Below are 15781 nucleotides of genomic sequence, written 5' to 3'. Positions count from 1 at the left end.
ATTTTTTGTTGCGGTATGAATGCATATGCATTTAAATGACAGCGGTCCTGATTTTCTTGTTCATTTATGTTATAATTTGCAGCCTTGATGCTCAAAGAATCCGAGAGCATGGTAACTATTTCAAAAAAAGTTGAAGACATTGTATGATAATATGACAGTGTTGATGTACTGATATTGCTGTGTTTATGAATCCTGAAGTGAGATTAGGACCCAAGTTGAGTGAAATGGTAAAAGAAAAACTGAGTTTGGGGGCGAGAATCCTTCAGGTTGGTGGAGTGGAGAAAGTGTTCAAGAAGAAGTTCAAAATTAGTGACGATGAAAAGCTGTTGAAGGCTTCTCAGTGCTATTTATCGACAACAGCTGGGCCGATAACTAGAGTACTCTTCATTTCAAATAATAGAGTTGTCTTTTGCAGTGAGAGATCCATCAAACTCTCTTCTTCGACTGGAAAGCTGCTCAAAGCACATTATAAGGTAAGTGAAATTACATAATCTTCTTGCATCAGCTCCATGGAATTATAACCTCATTATGTATCCTATCTAAAGATGGAATCTGAAAATCTTAAACATTACCATATCTATGTGCAGGTGATCTGAGTTACGAATCGACTACCATCAGACAACTCAAATGAATCCAGATCCCAAGAACTCCAAAGTCTTACCATCAAACTTACCCAACTCGAATGGTTGAAGGCACCCTCACTCGTTGTTCCCAAATGAAGTCTTAGAGAAGTTCTTGTCACTCATAGATTCACACAAGGACAGGAACTCGGTTTTCCTTGTCAGCAAAGACTGGTACAACGCTTTTCTGATTTCAACATGTTGCCGCGAGAATAGGGTGCTAATGTGCACTCCTCTGAATTTTTCTCAATTTTTATGTGATTTTTAGAATTCAAAGTTGATTCAATTATTGATGGCTACTGTTTCGCCATCAATAACTGCTGCCATTGCATGTGGTGCTTTGTATCACTGCAGAAACTTTTCAGTCAATTTTTGTATACTCTGTACTCTTCTGAGACATCTGTCGGCTATTAAGTTACTTTTTCTGCACTAATATTTTTCTTGGATGCTCTTTTTCTGCACTAAGTCACTTGGAGATATAATGAAAGAAATTACTATTTACCCGTGAAGTGTACTCTCCTTCTCTCTCTATATAATGTGTTACAACTCTTTATGCGATTTGCACTTTCGTTCTATCTGTTGAGCTTATTCTGCTGAAAGTAAAGTATTGCATTGCAATTGTTTACACATTGTTGGTCGATTACTCTCATCCATCTAACATTTGGCTTTACCATTTTCTTGTTATTAAGGTATGTATCTTAATTTCGCTCACAATCGTGATCTTAAATGTTATATTCTTCAAAATTTTAAGATAAAAAATGCTTAATTTGGTTTTGCTTCTTGTTGACGTTGGCATGATGAATTACTTCGACTTGTTTGTCATTGTGCTCTGTTTGGCTGGTTAATTTCTTGATGGACTTCAATGTATTGTATTTCTCTTTCTTAAAAAAAAAAAGTTTTTTTTATTCTGTTGAAAAAAATGTATGTTAAGTGCTTTTTATGTGCTTATATATATATATATATATATATATATATGCGCATATAAGGAATTGAAGTTTGATTAAGGTATTTTGTTGTTTTAATAATGGTGTTCTAAGTTATAGTTTGCGAGTTGCACAACTTTTTTAATGGATTGATTATTTGCTTTGTTTGTAATTTATAGTTTTTATTATCAAATCATATTTTTTATTATATATTTTATTGTATTTAATATATACATACTATGGGTACAAAAATAACATATAATTTAATGATTCTTTGCTTTCTGCAAAGGCAAAGGTGAATTAGAGGTGTAGTTATAAGATTGTGAACATGAAGGTGACTTGTACATTAGAATTTTATGAATAAGGTGGGGTTGATTAGATTCTAAAATAGTGTAATTAATTAAGATTGGATTGAAGTAAAAATATTTTTGCTTATGCATTCATTCATGATAAAGATAAGATGATGAGATTGTTTTTGTTTTTTGTGATGATGACAAGCGTTTATGTATGGAGAATAATAGTGAGTGGATGCATATAATGAATGGGGTAGCAGGTAAAAAGTAATGTAAATGAAGGTATGGGTATAGTAGCATTTACTAGTTGTAAAGGCTAGAAACGGAATGCCAACGGGCGGGTCACATTTTTATTTTTGCATTCACAGTTAATATCGATTTTGCTATAGGAACAGGGAGTTTTACTTAGTTGAGCTCTCATAATTACTTGGGATTCACTTAATGTGAGTGTATACGCTAATTAATAATCGTTTCTCCTTCTTTTGTTAAAACTAGAATTTGATGGAAATAAAATACTCAATCAAATTATGACAAAAAGTCAAATCCTTTTTATAAGAAGCAGCGAAAGATCAAGGTGGTATAATTTTAATTATCTTGTTTACTAAATTATACATTAACATATATTCGCAAATTAGTGGTTGGTGAGAGTGTAAAATTGATTTTACACCCCCCTAAAATCATTGTAAAGAGTGCTTTTGAAAGAACAATTGAAAGAATAACCAATTATTTTTTATCCACTTGATCTTTAATGTGGTTTTATCAATACCAGAATATTTTTTCAATTTCTTTAATATTTTATTTTTATGAACATATTTTTTTTATATTAAATATTTTTATCATTTTATTTATTATCTAAAAACTAAATAAATTTAATTATTATTTTTAGAATGTAAGTTTAAAATAATTTTTATATCTTGACAAAGAATCTACTAGATAAACAAACATTAATAATCACCAAAAATGACCTGATATGGATTTAATTCAATATTCAATAAAACATTGCACATACCAAATTTTTTATTCTAAGTCTTCTACTCAATCAATAGTTACCGGTGCATAAACCCAAAATTGTCCAAATTAAATATTAGGATTTGTTATTTATTTGTTTTTTTTTAATTTTTGGTTGAGAGAGTTTTTAGGTTTACTGGACTTGCGAGATATGGGCTAGTCGGACGAATGATTTATGGGCCTTAAATTCATCATAATGAGAACAACCTCAGTTGCAGATGCTAACAGTTAGTTAATTATTAGAAATAAGAATCTGTAATTAATATGGTTGTGGATGAAAAAAATTATTAAAAGTTGTTTCGCCTCACCATATAGATGCATCGATCGGACGGCATAGGTTCTTCGCATACGTCTCGCGTGGAAAAAATTGTATGGACCCAGTACATGGAACGAATTTTCATCGAGTTTATGCACGAAGAGTTTGTAAGCCATCGTCTGCAATCATAAACTTTTTCACCCTCTGTCTGGACTCGTATAACCGATAGGATGAATTCGACATTCGGTCAAAACTATGTATTTAACCCGAAACAACTCAAGGGTAAGCTAAACACAATGCGTCGTTCATGACGCCTTTTGAATGACCTTGTTAACAGGGGAACTGGGTGGGGATGGGACTACGAGCGGAACACTGTTACAGATGAGTTTGGACGTTTGGAGGAGCTCTGTCGGGTATTAACCTTTTTGTCTTAAATTTACATATAATGCGGACTATACGGAACATCTTGTTTTAATTTGGTGAAGAAACATTTCACGTTGCTCAAATAAAAATTGCCTAAAAACTACCTATGTAGGAAAATTCGGAGTACAAAAGAATTGTTGAACATGGGATACCGCACTTTGACCTGTACACCCAAATGTTCGCAAGGAACACCGCAACAGGAGGCATTGCACGGTCCTCCGGACAACCCACCCGAGGAGGTCAGACTGTATCCATTGGTGACGATGAACATATGACGGGTGAGAATTCGGGTAGTCACCGTTCACGTGAGGACTATGAGGATACAGCATTCTCCGAGTCACAATCGATACCGACACCTGGCGGGTACTTACCCACTCCTGCGGCACAGAGTTTTACTTCACCATCTAGTAGCAAACGCCCAACAAGGCGCGGGATGAGCGAATTGCAAATCAAGAAGTTTGAGACAATGGACAAGTTGCAAGAGTCACTGCAGGGAAAGATTGATAGAACTGGTGTTAAAGCTACGGAGTCTATCGAGCGTCGCGTAGATGAGTTAACAAAATTTAAGGATCTGCCTGACGTAATCCTCACAATAGTGTTGGAGCGTTTTCATAGTCATAGCACGCGAACGATATTCCTCCGTTTAGATGATGACAACAAATTGCGCTGGTTGTTCTCATTGGGAAAGTAATTCACGCTTGTCATAGGGGATTGACTATGGGTTAAATAGCTATGTGTGTTCTTGTTCAACTTTAATCGGTGTGCTGTCGCACTCACCATGGGGTTGCACATCTGTACTTTGTTAGTTTAAAGTATTCGTCTATTTAATATGATTGCTGATGCTTATTGTCTCAACTCGAGATTCCATATTGTGTCCCTTTTTTTTCTTTTTCATATACTCATGCAGAACTATGGCGAGTGCAAGCGAGAGAGCTGTTGAAGACACAAATTCATCTAGTGGCAGCCCGGGGACACCCGGGACTCCAGGCAGCAACGAATCTGCTGTCCCTGAAGAGTTTTATGCTTTTAGAGATATGATCTGTCCGGAGCTATTTAGAGAAAATGTCCCTCGTAATACTAGTTCGTTGCAAGGCGAAGGATGGGTAGCCGAGATAATGACAACTCCACATGCGGGCAGGTTTTATGACAATATTCGCATGACAAAACCATGCTTCTACTCTTTAGTTGATGCGCTAACTTTTAGGGGATTGCTGCCTCATGGTCAGACCTCGAGAGTTAGCTCCATTGAGGAGGTTGCACTCTTCATGCAGACGGTCGGCATGCATAAACGACAACGCGACAATATGGAGCGATTCCAACACTCACTTGAGACTATTCACCGTAGATTCCAGCGAGTGCTATCTGCATTGGGCGCTGTGGCACCGAACTAATCACTCGCCCAAATTTTACAGACACTCATTCTAGTGTGGCTACCAATTCAGATTTCTACCCTTACTTTAAGGTAAAAGTTGTATCTTAATTATCTACAAGAAGCCGCCTTGCATTGTCAACTAATTACTAAGCAATTCATAGGCATATAACTATGATCAATTCATACTTTAATATTTTTCTCAACGAACCATAGGATTGTATCGGAGCGATGGATGGGACTTTGGTGCCGGCATGGGTCCCGCAGATAGATCAAAATCGATATCGATCTCGTAAAGGACGACTAGCACAAAACATTTTGGCTATCTGTGACTTCGATATGAATTTTACGTACGTGTGTTCTGGGTGGGAAGGGAATGCGGCTGACGCACGTGTCTTGAACCATGCTATATCACAGGACCCAAAATTTTTCTTTTCCTCCAAACAGTGAGTAAACAATTTAACACAATTCCATTATACTCCATAGTTATTAAGAAAGAAGCAATCCTTATATTATCAATGCTGATAATAATTTATCAAATACTGCAGGCAAGTATTATTTAGTGGATGCTGGATTTACAAACTATCAATGTTTTCTTGCGCCTTATAGAGGTACTCGATACCACCTAGCCGAGTATAGGGGCTATGGTCGTCGATACCGTACCCCACAGGACCTATTTAACCATGCCCATTCTCGTTTAAGAAATATAATTGGGCGTTGCTTTGGAGTACTGAAGAAGCGATTTCCAATATTATAATAGGGGATACCGAGCTACCTTCTTCAGCACCAAGTGGATTTAGTTATCGCTTGTTGTACACTTCATAACTTCATCCGTATGTTCAGTCATGATGACATCATTTTCAACGAACCAGAAGATGAAATTCCTCCCGATATGGATGCATTTTACCATAGAGGACATCCTACCGTGACTGAACTAGAAGCACAACGCATATTCCGCGACAACATAGCAATACAGATGTGGGCATCTTATAATCCAACCTAGGCATTGGTAAACGTAAAGTAGACAATCCGAATGTAATGTTAATGTGCAACTTGTGACTAGCGTGTAACAAGTACGAAATGAGGATTGTGATCCAAAATTGGTTAAGGTCCTTACATTCAGCCTATTATACTACCTTTAAATGTGTTCGACATATAATTTAGTTGTTCATAAGATTTTAATTATAATATCAGCTCGGTGTATACATGTTTTATATTTTATACTTTAAGAATAGTTTTTGCAGGCATGGCATATCGTAGATACTTGGAACGGGCTGGCTTTCCACAGGAGGAGCATTGGACATTAAATGTTGAGCAGTGCTTAATGTGGATGATTGTGGACGACAACACTCGAGTCCCCATGAGAGATGATCGACGTGCGGAGGCACACATGAATCAGTGGGTTCGTGGATTACGACGGCATTTTGGGTATCATTACACACGAGATCAGGTCCGTCAGAAATTCTATGAATTGAAAGAGCGATTTCATCAGTTCCACGAAATCACTCAGATACCAGGAATTTATTATGATGTTAAAACATTTTGTATGGATTTTCCTGACGAGCTACGACCACATACGACACGGGTATGTCATGTTATCGCTTTAATTAAAATCATTGCAACCTAGTAACTATTTATTCCGAATTACTATTTATTTTTCATTGATTGATTGTCAATATGAATCTTTTGTAGATCTACCCGTTGGCTAGACGATACTACCAGTATCCAGAGCCTCATTACCCCAGCATGCTCGAGATATGGGGCCCAATTAGACTACCGCTTGGTCCAGCTGAGTTGCACAGTGACGGGGGGCATAGTCGAGATAACGCACCGCGTAGTTTTGTGAGAGGTGGCGAAGAAGCCCCCATTATCATATCGGGATCCACTGCACCAACTCACCAAATGCATACCCATATTGCCAGTTGGGATGTTGAGGAACAGGTAGCTCGTGGGGATGGTAGCCCACGATTGGCGCGCAATTTTCATTAGCGCCACGTAGAAGTCTGGACATGGGTTCGAGAGTTGGCGGAACGGGTCATGGACAAATTACATTTGTTGCTTTGGCGTGCAATCCGACCGTGGAGGCCATTCGCATAGTGAGGGAAACAGTACAGCACGCTCGCGGCGACCAACTGGAATTCCACCACGTCGACGTGACGGTCCTTAAGTATTAGTGGTGTTGTTGTAGAATATGTGAGCCAGTCACTTGTTGTCATATGTTAATTATAAAGTTAACGGGAACATGATTGTGTGCGTCATTTATCATTCAATGACTTAAGGGTTTCATTGTCATAGTTTAATTGGACAATACGCCGTATTAATCCAAAATATATTTTTCAAACCATTGCAATCTGTAGTTATAAATTATATTTAGTTAATACTGGATTATGTGGATCTTCAAATTATAAAAAATTGAAGGATGCATTAGAGGGTTGATATACATGTTAGATGTATAATATTTTCTTTGGTGAGGTTTGTATTTGATTTTTAAATACAAATACATTTTATTTTAACCACTTAATATTTTGTACGTAATATTTTCTACATCATTGGAATAATTAAAAAATTTTAAAAAATACAAAATAATATAAAAATTCTATGCGGTTAATTCATATATTACATTATTTGAATAATATATTTAAATTTATCACCTCAAACAGAATGTCTAACAAAAAATACTGTTAATCCATTACTAGAGTGCATTTAATTATTTATAAAAGTGTATCTACATAAATTATTTTTTTTACATTTCCATACATATATAATTAGAAAATAATATTTATTTTAATCCATTCACAACTAAATAAATTATATACATTTTTATACATATATATATATAAATATATATAAAAGAGACATTATTTGACAATGAACAATACTTTTTGTCTCCCCACTACCCAACATCAAACATACCATACTTATTTTATATTATCTCCAAAAATAAATCCAAACATACACACTATCTCTAACTTATTTTTATTTATCTTTGTTTTTCTCTCTCTATCTCTACAAAATATTCAAAAACAAGTTAAAAACAAAATCAAACATTATGCTAGGTTTTTCTTTGCAAATTCCTCATCCTAAATCAATATAAGGTGTAAAATATTCTGGCTTATATTGATTATATAATATATTGCAAATTCCTAATCCTAAATCAATATAAGTTGTAAAATATTCTGGCTTATATTGATTATATAATATACCAACAGATATGTATATAAAAAATGGACTAGTCATTCAATTTATATGGTAACACCATCCAAACTGAATTCTATTCCGTTACCTTTTATTCCCCATGGTTAATTATCTTCGAGGAAATTTCATCCCAAAATCATACTCTCATTCTCTCTTCCTGCAACACCTGCAATCATGATCTCTATGATTTTGTTTGACACAGTCATCATCAAAAAGAATCCTGACAGGCTTTCAGAGTTTGAAGCCTATTTCCCTCGTTATAACTATTCCGACCGAGTTGAAGATCCATCTGAATCAGTTTCTATTTCCTTTTCATAGACGCTTTCGTCTAAAGGAAGGTCCTCAAATTGGCAAATGGGTTCCAAATCACTATAGTAAACTGCACCTAGGATGTCATATGTTGCTTCAAATTTTTGTAATTTACCATGTTTCTGCGAGCAGTCTGGAGATATATGACCTTTTGCTCTGCAGGCCCAACAGTTGCAGTCCTTGAAACTTTCATTAGCTCAGGTATAAGCTCGTCTGAAAGTTCTACGTGTAGGGGTTTTCCCTGTGGATCTATGATCTGGCTTTGATTTGGACCACCATGATCTTCGCCTCAAAGAGGTTCTTCTAGAACTCCTAGGATATGAGTCACTACTCTTTTTTCTTCTCTTACTTAGCTCATCAGATTCTCCTATAGTTGTGGGACAATCATTGTTATCACAACAGAGAGAGGTTCATTAGATCTTACCTCCAGCCTCTTCATGTTTTTTTGGATGGATGTTTGATAACACCAATCCTTTAGTTTGTTTTTAAAAAAAAACATCCTCCTTGTAACTAAATCCAACTGTCATTCAGCTACTTTGTATGACTGGATCAATATTTCCCTCCATGGACTACAGATTTTTGCAAAGAACCTTAGAACTGCTACTTCCATTTCTACTCCACTCTGAGAAAATACTTGCGAAACCAATAGATATATTCATTGTTGTGCAAATGTGGAGAATCATTAGAACCTGTACTTCCCTTCGGTGGTGGTAGTGCTGGAGTGATTTTATTGGTTTAAATGTTGACTAAGTCCACAATGCCAAAATGGAAAAGGATTCAGCCAATTCTTGTAAATCTGATAGATCTGCTCTTGTAACCTCCATTATTTTATAAATTTGATGGATGCAATAATCAGATCTTCTCTGGTCTTTGGCTTTGGAATCTCCGTGGCCTTTCCCTTTTGGTGTAGAAGCAGTACTGTTCCAAGGGCGTCCCTAATTCGCTCTTGTCTGCATTTAGATGTTTCAGGGTTTTCCCTTTGTTTCTCTTTATATCTACACCTTCCCTTCTTCAAATCTGTAAGACCCTTGTGTAGATTTGGGAGGATCTTAAGGATCTCGTCCACCTTTTTGCTCAAGTTTTCTATTTTTCATAGGTATATGAAAAACCTATGTCCATAGTCTTGAACTGTATTTTGAATTTCTCTTAGGTCTTGTGAGATCTTCGAGTTATCCGGTTCAAATGCTTTCCAATCAGTTCCTTTAATCATAACTTTAAGAGTTGTATTGGAAAAGGAACTTACCCAGTCTGGTTCTCCCTACTGGCTTTCTACCATGGATTTCAGTTGCTTGTAGACCCTTTGCGGTGTTCCCTGGTAACATCTTTCGAATTTGGTGAATTCTCCACCATTCTTCTTGTTCCTCCTCGATAAGAGGTTTCAAATCCCACTTCGTTGTCATTGTGGCCTTGTCTAGAATTTCTAAGACAAAATTCTTTCTTTGTCTTTCTAAGATTTGGAAATAGTTCTGGTTGTCACTCAAACCATCATTCAGTATTTGGAGATAATTTTCTCCATCTCTTAGAATTTTCATAAAGAAACTCCATTTTCGATCTTTCAGAATCTGAAAATATTCCCCGTTGTAACTCAAACTCTCGTTCGGTTTCATTCTTTCAAAAGTTTCCTCCATTAGTGGATAAATATCTAATTGTAATATTATCACATATATTTCTTAATAAATCTAGGCTCTGACACCATTTTATCGGCTAATCCCTTGTAATTGGGGTGTCTGATTGAAAGGCACCTATCAGTTTGTTAACCCGGAACCTGTAGCTTCTTGGCCAAGCCCTTAGACGTCACCCCATATGGAGAGTTGCGCTTCAGAACTGGGCAAGATAGCCACATGTCACGCAGCAGATGATTGGGGTTTTTTATAAGCTCTTATACCATTTTCAAGTGAATGGGACTAGATCTGTGAAAAACCAGATATTTTGGGGCTAAAATGATATTTTCAGAAGTTAGGGCACGGTATCAAAAGTGTCAAAATCGAAATTAAGGTACTCTAATTGCAACTTTCATAAATTACAGTATCAATCTTGCCATATCTTCAAAACTGTGGTACTAAATTCGGATATTTTAAAAAGTATGGTACTTGAATCGCAGAGTGGCCTATAATAAGGTGCCATTTTTGCATTTAACCCAACCACATCAGATTACTATAATTAAGTTCGTAGCCATTGATAAGCCTAGTTGGAGATTTGAAGAGTGAAGCCTTAGAATGGAGCAATTAGCAATCACAATGAACACAAGAAACTGTCAAAGTGATAAGAACTGTTTCAATTGCTATATATGCAAACGTTCTATGACAGAAAAGAGAAGCAGCCAAAACAGAAAAACAGATGCTGAGACCACATCTTATCTCAGAAAAAACAGACTCCCTACACTATATATACCTCATCACCGAAGACAAATACCATCCAAGAAAACTACGAAACATATCAATACACTTAGAATAATATAGCTCAAGGCATCTCCCAATTACTCCTGTCCAAGAAATGAAGGGTGGCATCGCAGCAGTCTTTGCAATTCTTGCCATTATCTCACTGGTTGTGCAGCCAGGAGGGGCTGTAACTTGTGGTCAGGTCGATGCTGCTTTGGTTCCGTGCATCAGTTACCTCACCGGACACGTAGATAGCCCATCGGCCGCATGTTGTGGTGGGGTGAAGGCGGTGAAAGGGATGGCTGAAACAACGGCTGACAAGAGGGCTTGCTGTAGCTGCGTAAAGGCCGCTGCCAACCGATACGCCGACTTGAAGGATGACGCAGCCCAGAGTCTTCCCACCAAGTGCGGCGTCCAAATGGACGTCCCTATCTCACGCAGCGTCGACTGCGACAAGTGAGTATCATATCATCTTCTCCTTTTCTTTATTAGGAATTCATGCAAGAGAGATTTTGAAATTAGCATACCTTAAACATATATAGCAACGTTAATTGTTAATTGGTGTGATGATTTCTGTTGGCAGGATCAACTAAATCGAACTGAAGTCGTGGTGAAGGCTTGTCGACATCAGTCAAATAAGGAGTGCAGTACTCTTGAATAATGATACGTAAATTGCTTGAAACACTAGTTGTTTTGGTGCCTGGTGAAATTGATTGTGCAATTTTTGGTTGTGATCAACTCGTCTTTTATTCAATTTGAAGTTACAGATAACAATGAATCAGTCACAAAACACATTAAACATTAAAATTTCTGACCAAAACATCGAGACATACGGCATATGGTACTTAGTGCAACGTTTGCTCTGCACAACTTAAAAGGAGTTCAATTGTTGATTTTCTGGAGATAAAAATAAAAGCAATCTCTTTGTAATATTATAAAATTAGTAAATTAATCATATGAAAAAAAAATTAATTATACATCACAATATAAAAAATTAGTGAAGTACAGACTGGTGGCTGTAATCAAAGCACACATTTTTTTACAACAAATAAACTATAAACTATTAAAGAAAAACTAAAACTGATACCCACATAATGTACAACCTAAAATTTCTGGAAGTTTTGAAGATTTTAGTCTTGTTATTTGAAGAACATTTTATCTGGCAATGATTATTAATTCAGCCTTGGTAGGTGTTTGATCTACTTTTAATAGTGGGAATAAATTATAAATAAAATTATAAGTATGAATAGCAAAAATTGGGAGTCTTTGAAAATAAAATGAAAAGTGGAAAACGTCGAAGCTGCACGAGTTGGAAAGTTATGGAAAATAACTTAATACTTACAATTTTATCAATAAATCGTAGAAGTTGACAAAAAGCTGCTAAAGAGTTTTTAACTTAAATTAACATGTGTCATGGAAAGCGATAAATTATTATTTTTTAAATAAATCAATTATAATCATCAATATTAAATATTTAAATCTAACAATTACAGATGACTATAAAAATTATATACTAATTGTCAATATTAAACAATTATATCTAATACCAATAACTATTATTAAAGTAGAACGATGCCTTCAATTAAAGTAGAACAACCGTCTCATACGTTGGTGGGGTTTGAATTTATGACCTTAGAATCACGGGGCCTCAATTTAGCTAATTGAGCTAAACCTCATTGACACTTACACTAAAATAATAACATTTAACTACAGTTAATTGACAGGGTTAATAACAAATAGCCATAGCAAATAATTATTGACTACAACCATGCAACGGTTGTTCGTCGTGGTTTTTGCGAGAATGGCTAAAATTAATATGTATCATGGCTTAATATTTTGACCAAAGTAAATAATTTTTTCATAGTGGAAAAGTTAATTTTTTACATCAATTTTATTTTACCGTAGCTTATAGTAATTATTTACCATAATAATATTGAGGCTAATAATAATATTGTTTTTTCTAGTGTTAAAAGAGAAGTTTCTCATCATATTTTCTTTTACTTTTCCAATTTTCTTTTCTGAAGAAGAATACAGTTCCATATATTTTCCGCGTCAACGTAATATAATTAGTCATCAACACCATAAATATATTCATTAATTACGAAAGAAAATCACAATTGATTTGTTTCGCCATGTAATTTCTGACCGCGTTGAGAGCTGAAACTTAGTTATTTTATTATTATTCTTATTCTTTTGATAAGTTAGTTGAAACTTAGTTAGCAAGTCTACTGATTACGTCATATTACAAACACACATTTATATTTTTTTTTTTGGGTAAATGTAAGTTTCATTTATAAAACAAAATCATACAGTACAAGAGTGCTCAACTTGTGGTTTCTCCCTCGACATGCCAAGGGATACGTCATAATCTATATAACGCAAATGAACTAACAGAACGAGATAAATTAGCACTGATAATCCTATGTCTAATATCTTCCACAATAATGGTGGCTATGATATTCGGTGGTCGTTTCGTATGCTCAAAGTGTCTCAAATTTCGTTCCCTCCAAATGTGGTAAATGCAAGCAGCCAGGAGTGCACGATAAACCAAGTTAATGATATGTTTATCTCTCCAAGTTAATGATAGCCATGATTTATTAGCTGTGGATAGTTTCTCCAAAATCACATAATGCAAACACGTATTTATATATATGGTTTATGGATAAGGGAAGCGTGACTAATGGAAAATTCTAGCTCGACTCAACTCGATTCAGATGTAAATGGAATACATTGTCGTGTGCTTGATGTACAGTTTAAGAAAAGTGACCAATCACGTAACAAGTGAGATATACTTGCTCTGTAATTGATTTGGTTCAAGCAAACCTGATTCGGACAAGAATTTTTCCGTAGCAATTCTACTCGGACATAATTATAAAAACTATCAATCATCGTAAAATATTCAATTCGAACCATACCATTACCAAAAAAATGAATTATTTCATACATTACAAATGATTACACTTTAAACAAAAACAATATAAAAACGCCAAAGTTTTGACAATAGATGTGATCTTAGCTAGCCTGTAGAAACAACAACTAATAGTTATTAAGTATTTATCACAATTTTTTATTTTTGAGCTTCGATCACGGTATTAACCATGACAAAAAATTATATTCCTGCTAATAATTCTATCAGGGGTGTAAATTTTATCGAAATTTACTACTCGTAATTAAGTTATGAATCGAATACCATAAACAAAATTCATATTTGGATTCACTCGATCGTTATACAATCTATCTTATAAGAAGATACAATTCAGTGATAAATGTGGTTACTACATTACCAATCAAAAATAAAAATAAATAAATAAATAAATAAATTTGGCCATGTAGAAGCTTATTGCACTAAAATACGAGAATTTAAGAACAAAGTATTAATAAAATTTAATGTCAGAAATTAAATAATAATTAATATTAAATAATTTTTCTCTCTGAAAAAAGTTGAACTTTTTTTGTGTACTGCTTCACACTTAATCAATATTTTTTCCTTAAATTAATAATTCTTTAACTGTTAGGACTTGTATATATGTGTTATAAATAAATAAATAATAATTTTGTAAATGAACATCTCTTATAAAAAAAATAGCAATTTATCTTCCTTTATTATTTTAAAATGCAGCATTAATCTACCCTCCTATATTTTTAAAATAATAAATTCAAATTATCTTTTTATATAGGGAGATAAATTATTTTATTTTAAAATACATAAAGAGATATAAATTGATATTTTTTTATGATATAAAACACATGTGACTAATATTCAGTCAGCTTCTCCCCTATTTATCTATTACAACTGTTGATGATGTATCACTTTTGGTGACAATCTTTGAATTTCTTGTATAGTCTGATCTATAAATGCTAGTTGGAATCGATGATTCGAGTGTAGTGGCAGAAACTTTTTGACACACTGGATTATCGCCTTCAACTCTATATTTCACCTTAGCTAGTATTACTTTTGTAAGGGAGTAGTACTCCTTATTTATGCTTTTGCGATTTAATATAAGAGAGTAATACTCCTCGTTTATGCTTTGGGCAAATATTTGTTAGGGAGTAGTACTCCTGATTTTACAACTTTGTTAGAAATGATAGGGAGTCAGCATTCCCCGCTATAAATTTGCTCATTTTTTTAATAAAGAAGGATCGAGGACCCTCTGGGTGGTTTAAAAAAAAAAAAAAAACAAAGATAAATTAGGGTAAGTCCAATTATAAATTGTTAATAATAGAAAGGTAGAGAGAAGCAGTTGATGATGCATGACTGGGTCAAATACGGATTTTAGAGCAGTCTTCTTGTCGAAGCCGCCATTGGATTCTTTCTTCCGGAAGCTACCAACCCGGTCCCATCCTCAAAAATTATTTTTAATTAATCACCTATTTTCCAAAATTTTATTTTGATTAATTAGTGCTTTTTTATTTTTTCCTATTATTATCTCTTCCTCCTCTATATGGTATTTAGGGAGATTTTAATTCGAATTTAATTCGATCAAATTTAAATTAATTATATAACAGTATAAATAAAAATATATATCACAAAAAAAGAGATAATTCTTGAATTTAATATAAAAATAGAGTTAAATAAATAAGTCAAATTCGTCAGTACTAATCCATCTCCACTATTTATTAAACATGAGGGATTAGAATAATTTCTGTTTGGTGGGCAAAATGTATATATTAATTGAAATACACTTTAACATATTTACTCTTACAAAAACGATCATTTTAAATACTTTTTATCAGCAATGCACATAAAAAAAGTATTTTTTTTTAAAAAAAAATAACATTTCTAATCAGTTCTCTATGTTGTTTTTATTTCATTTTGAATAATTAAATAAATACAATAAAATTTAAATTATATATTCGAATCGAATGTGCTCCAATAATTAATAATTAATTAAGTTTGCAAGAACGCGACTTGTACACCCTCCCAGCCTGTTGCAGTCATTCTTACACGGTTTCCAGCTTCTTAACCAATCCATTATGTCATAATTTCTCCCTATGTATTCCACCAAC

General features: G+C 34.4%; 2 protein-coding genes across 2 annotated transcripts; both read left to right on the top strand.

Moving 5' to 3' along the window:
* Positions 1 to 5123: 5123 nt before the first annotated feature.
* On the top strand, positions 5124 to 5895 carry LOC148789209 (uncharacterized). Its single transcript, XM_088877918.1, has 2 exons — positions 5124 to 5338; positions 5736 to 5895. Exons 1-2 carry the CDS (start codon positions 5124 to 5126, stop codon positions 5893 to 5895), a joined length of 375 nt encoding a protein of 124 aa, XP_088734044.1.
* Positions 5896 to 10794: 4899 nt separating this feature from the next.
* On the top strand, positions 10795 to 11512 carry LOC105155683 (non-specific lipid-transfer protein A). Its single transcript, XM_011071604.3, has 2 exons — positions 10795 to 11230; positions 11358 to 11512. Exons 1-2 carry the CDS (start codon positions 10890 to 10892, stop codon positions 11365 to 11367), a joined length of 351 nt encoding a protein of 116 aa, XP_011069906.1. The 5' UTR covers positions 10795 to 10889; the 3' UTR covers positions 11368 to 11512.
* The last annotated feature ends 4269 nt before the right edge of the window (positions 11513 to 15781 follow it).

The sequence above is a fragment of the Sesamum indicum genome, linkage group LG2 (assembly GCF_026168435.1).
Source record: "Sesamum indicum cultivar Baizhima isolate 11 linkage group LG2, ASM2616843v1, whole genome shotgun sequence".
Taxonomy (NCBI): Eukaryota; Viridiplantae; Streptophyta; class Magnoliopsida; order Lamiales; family Pedaliaceae; genus Sesamum; species Sesamum indicum.
This window is presented reverse-complemented; position numbering and strand designations above follow the sequence as displayed.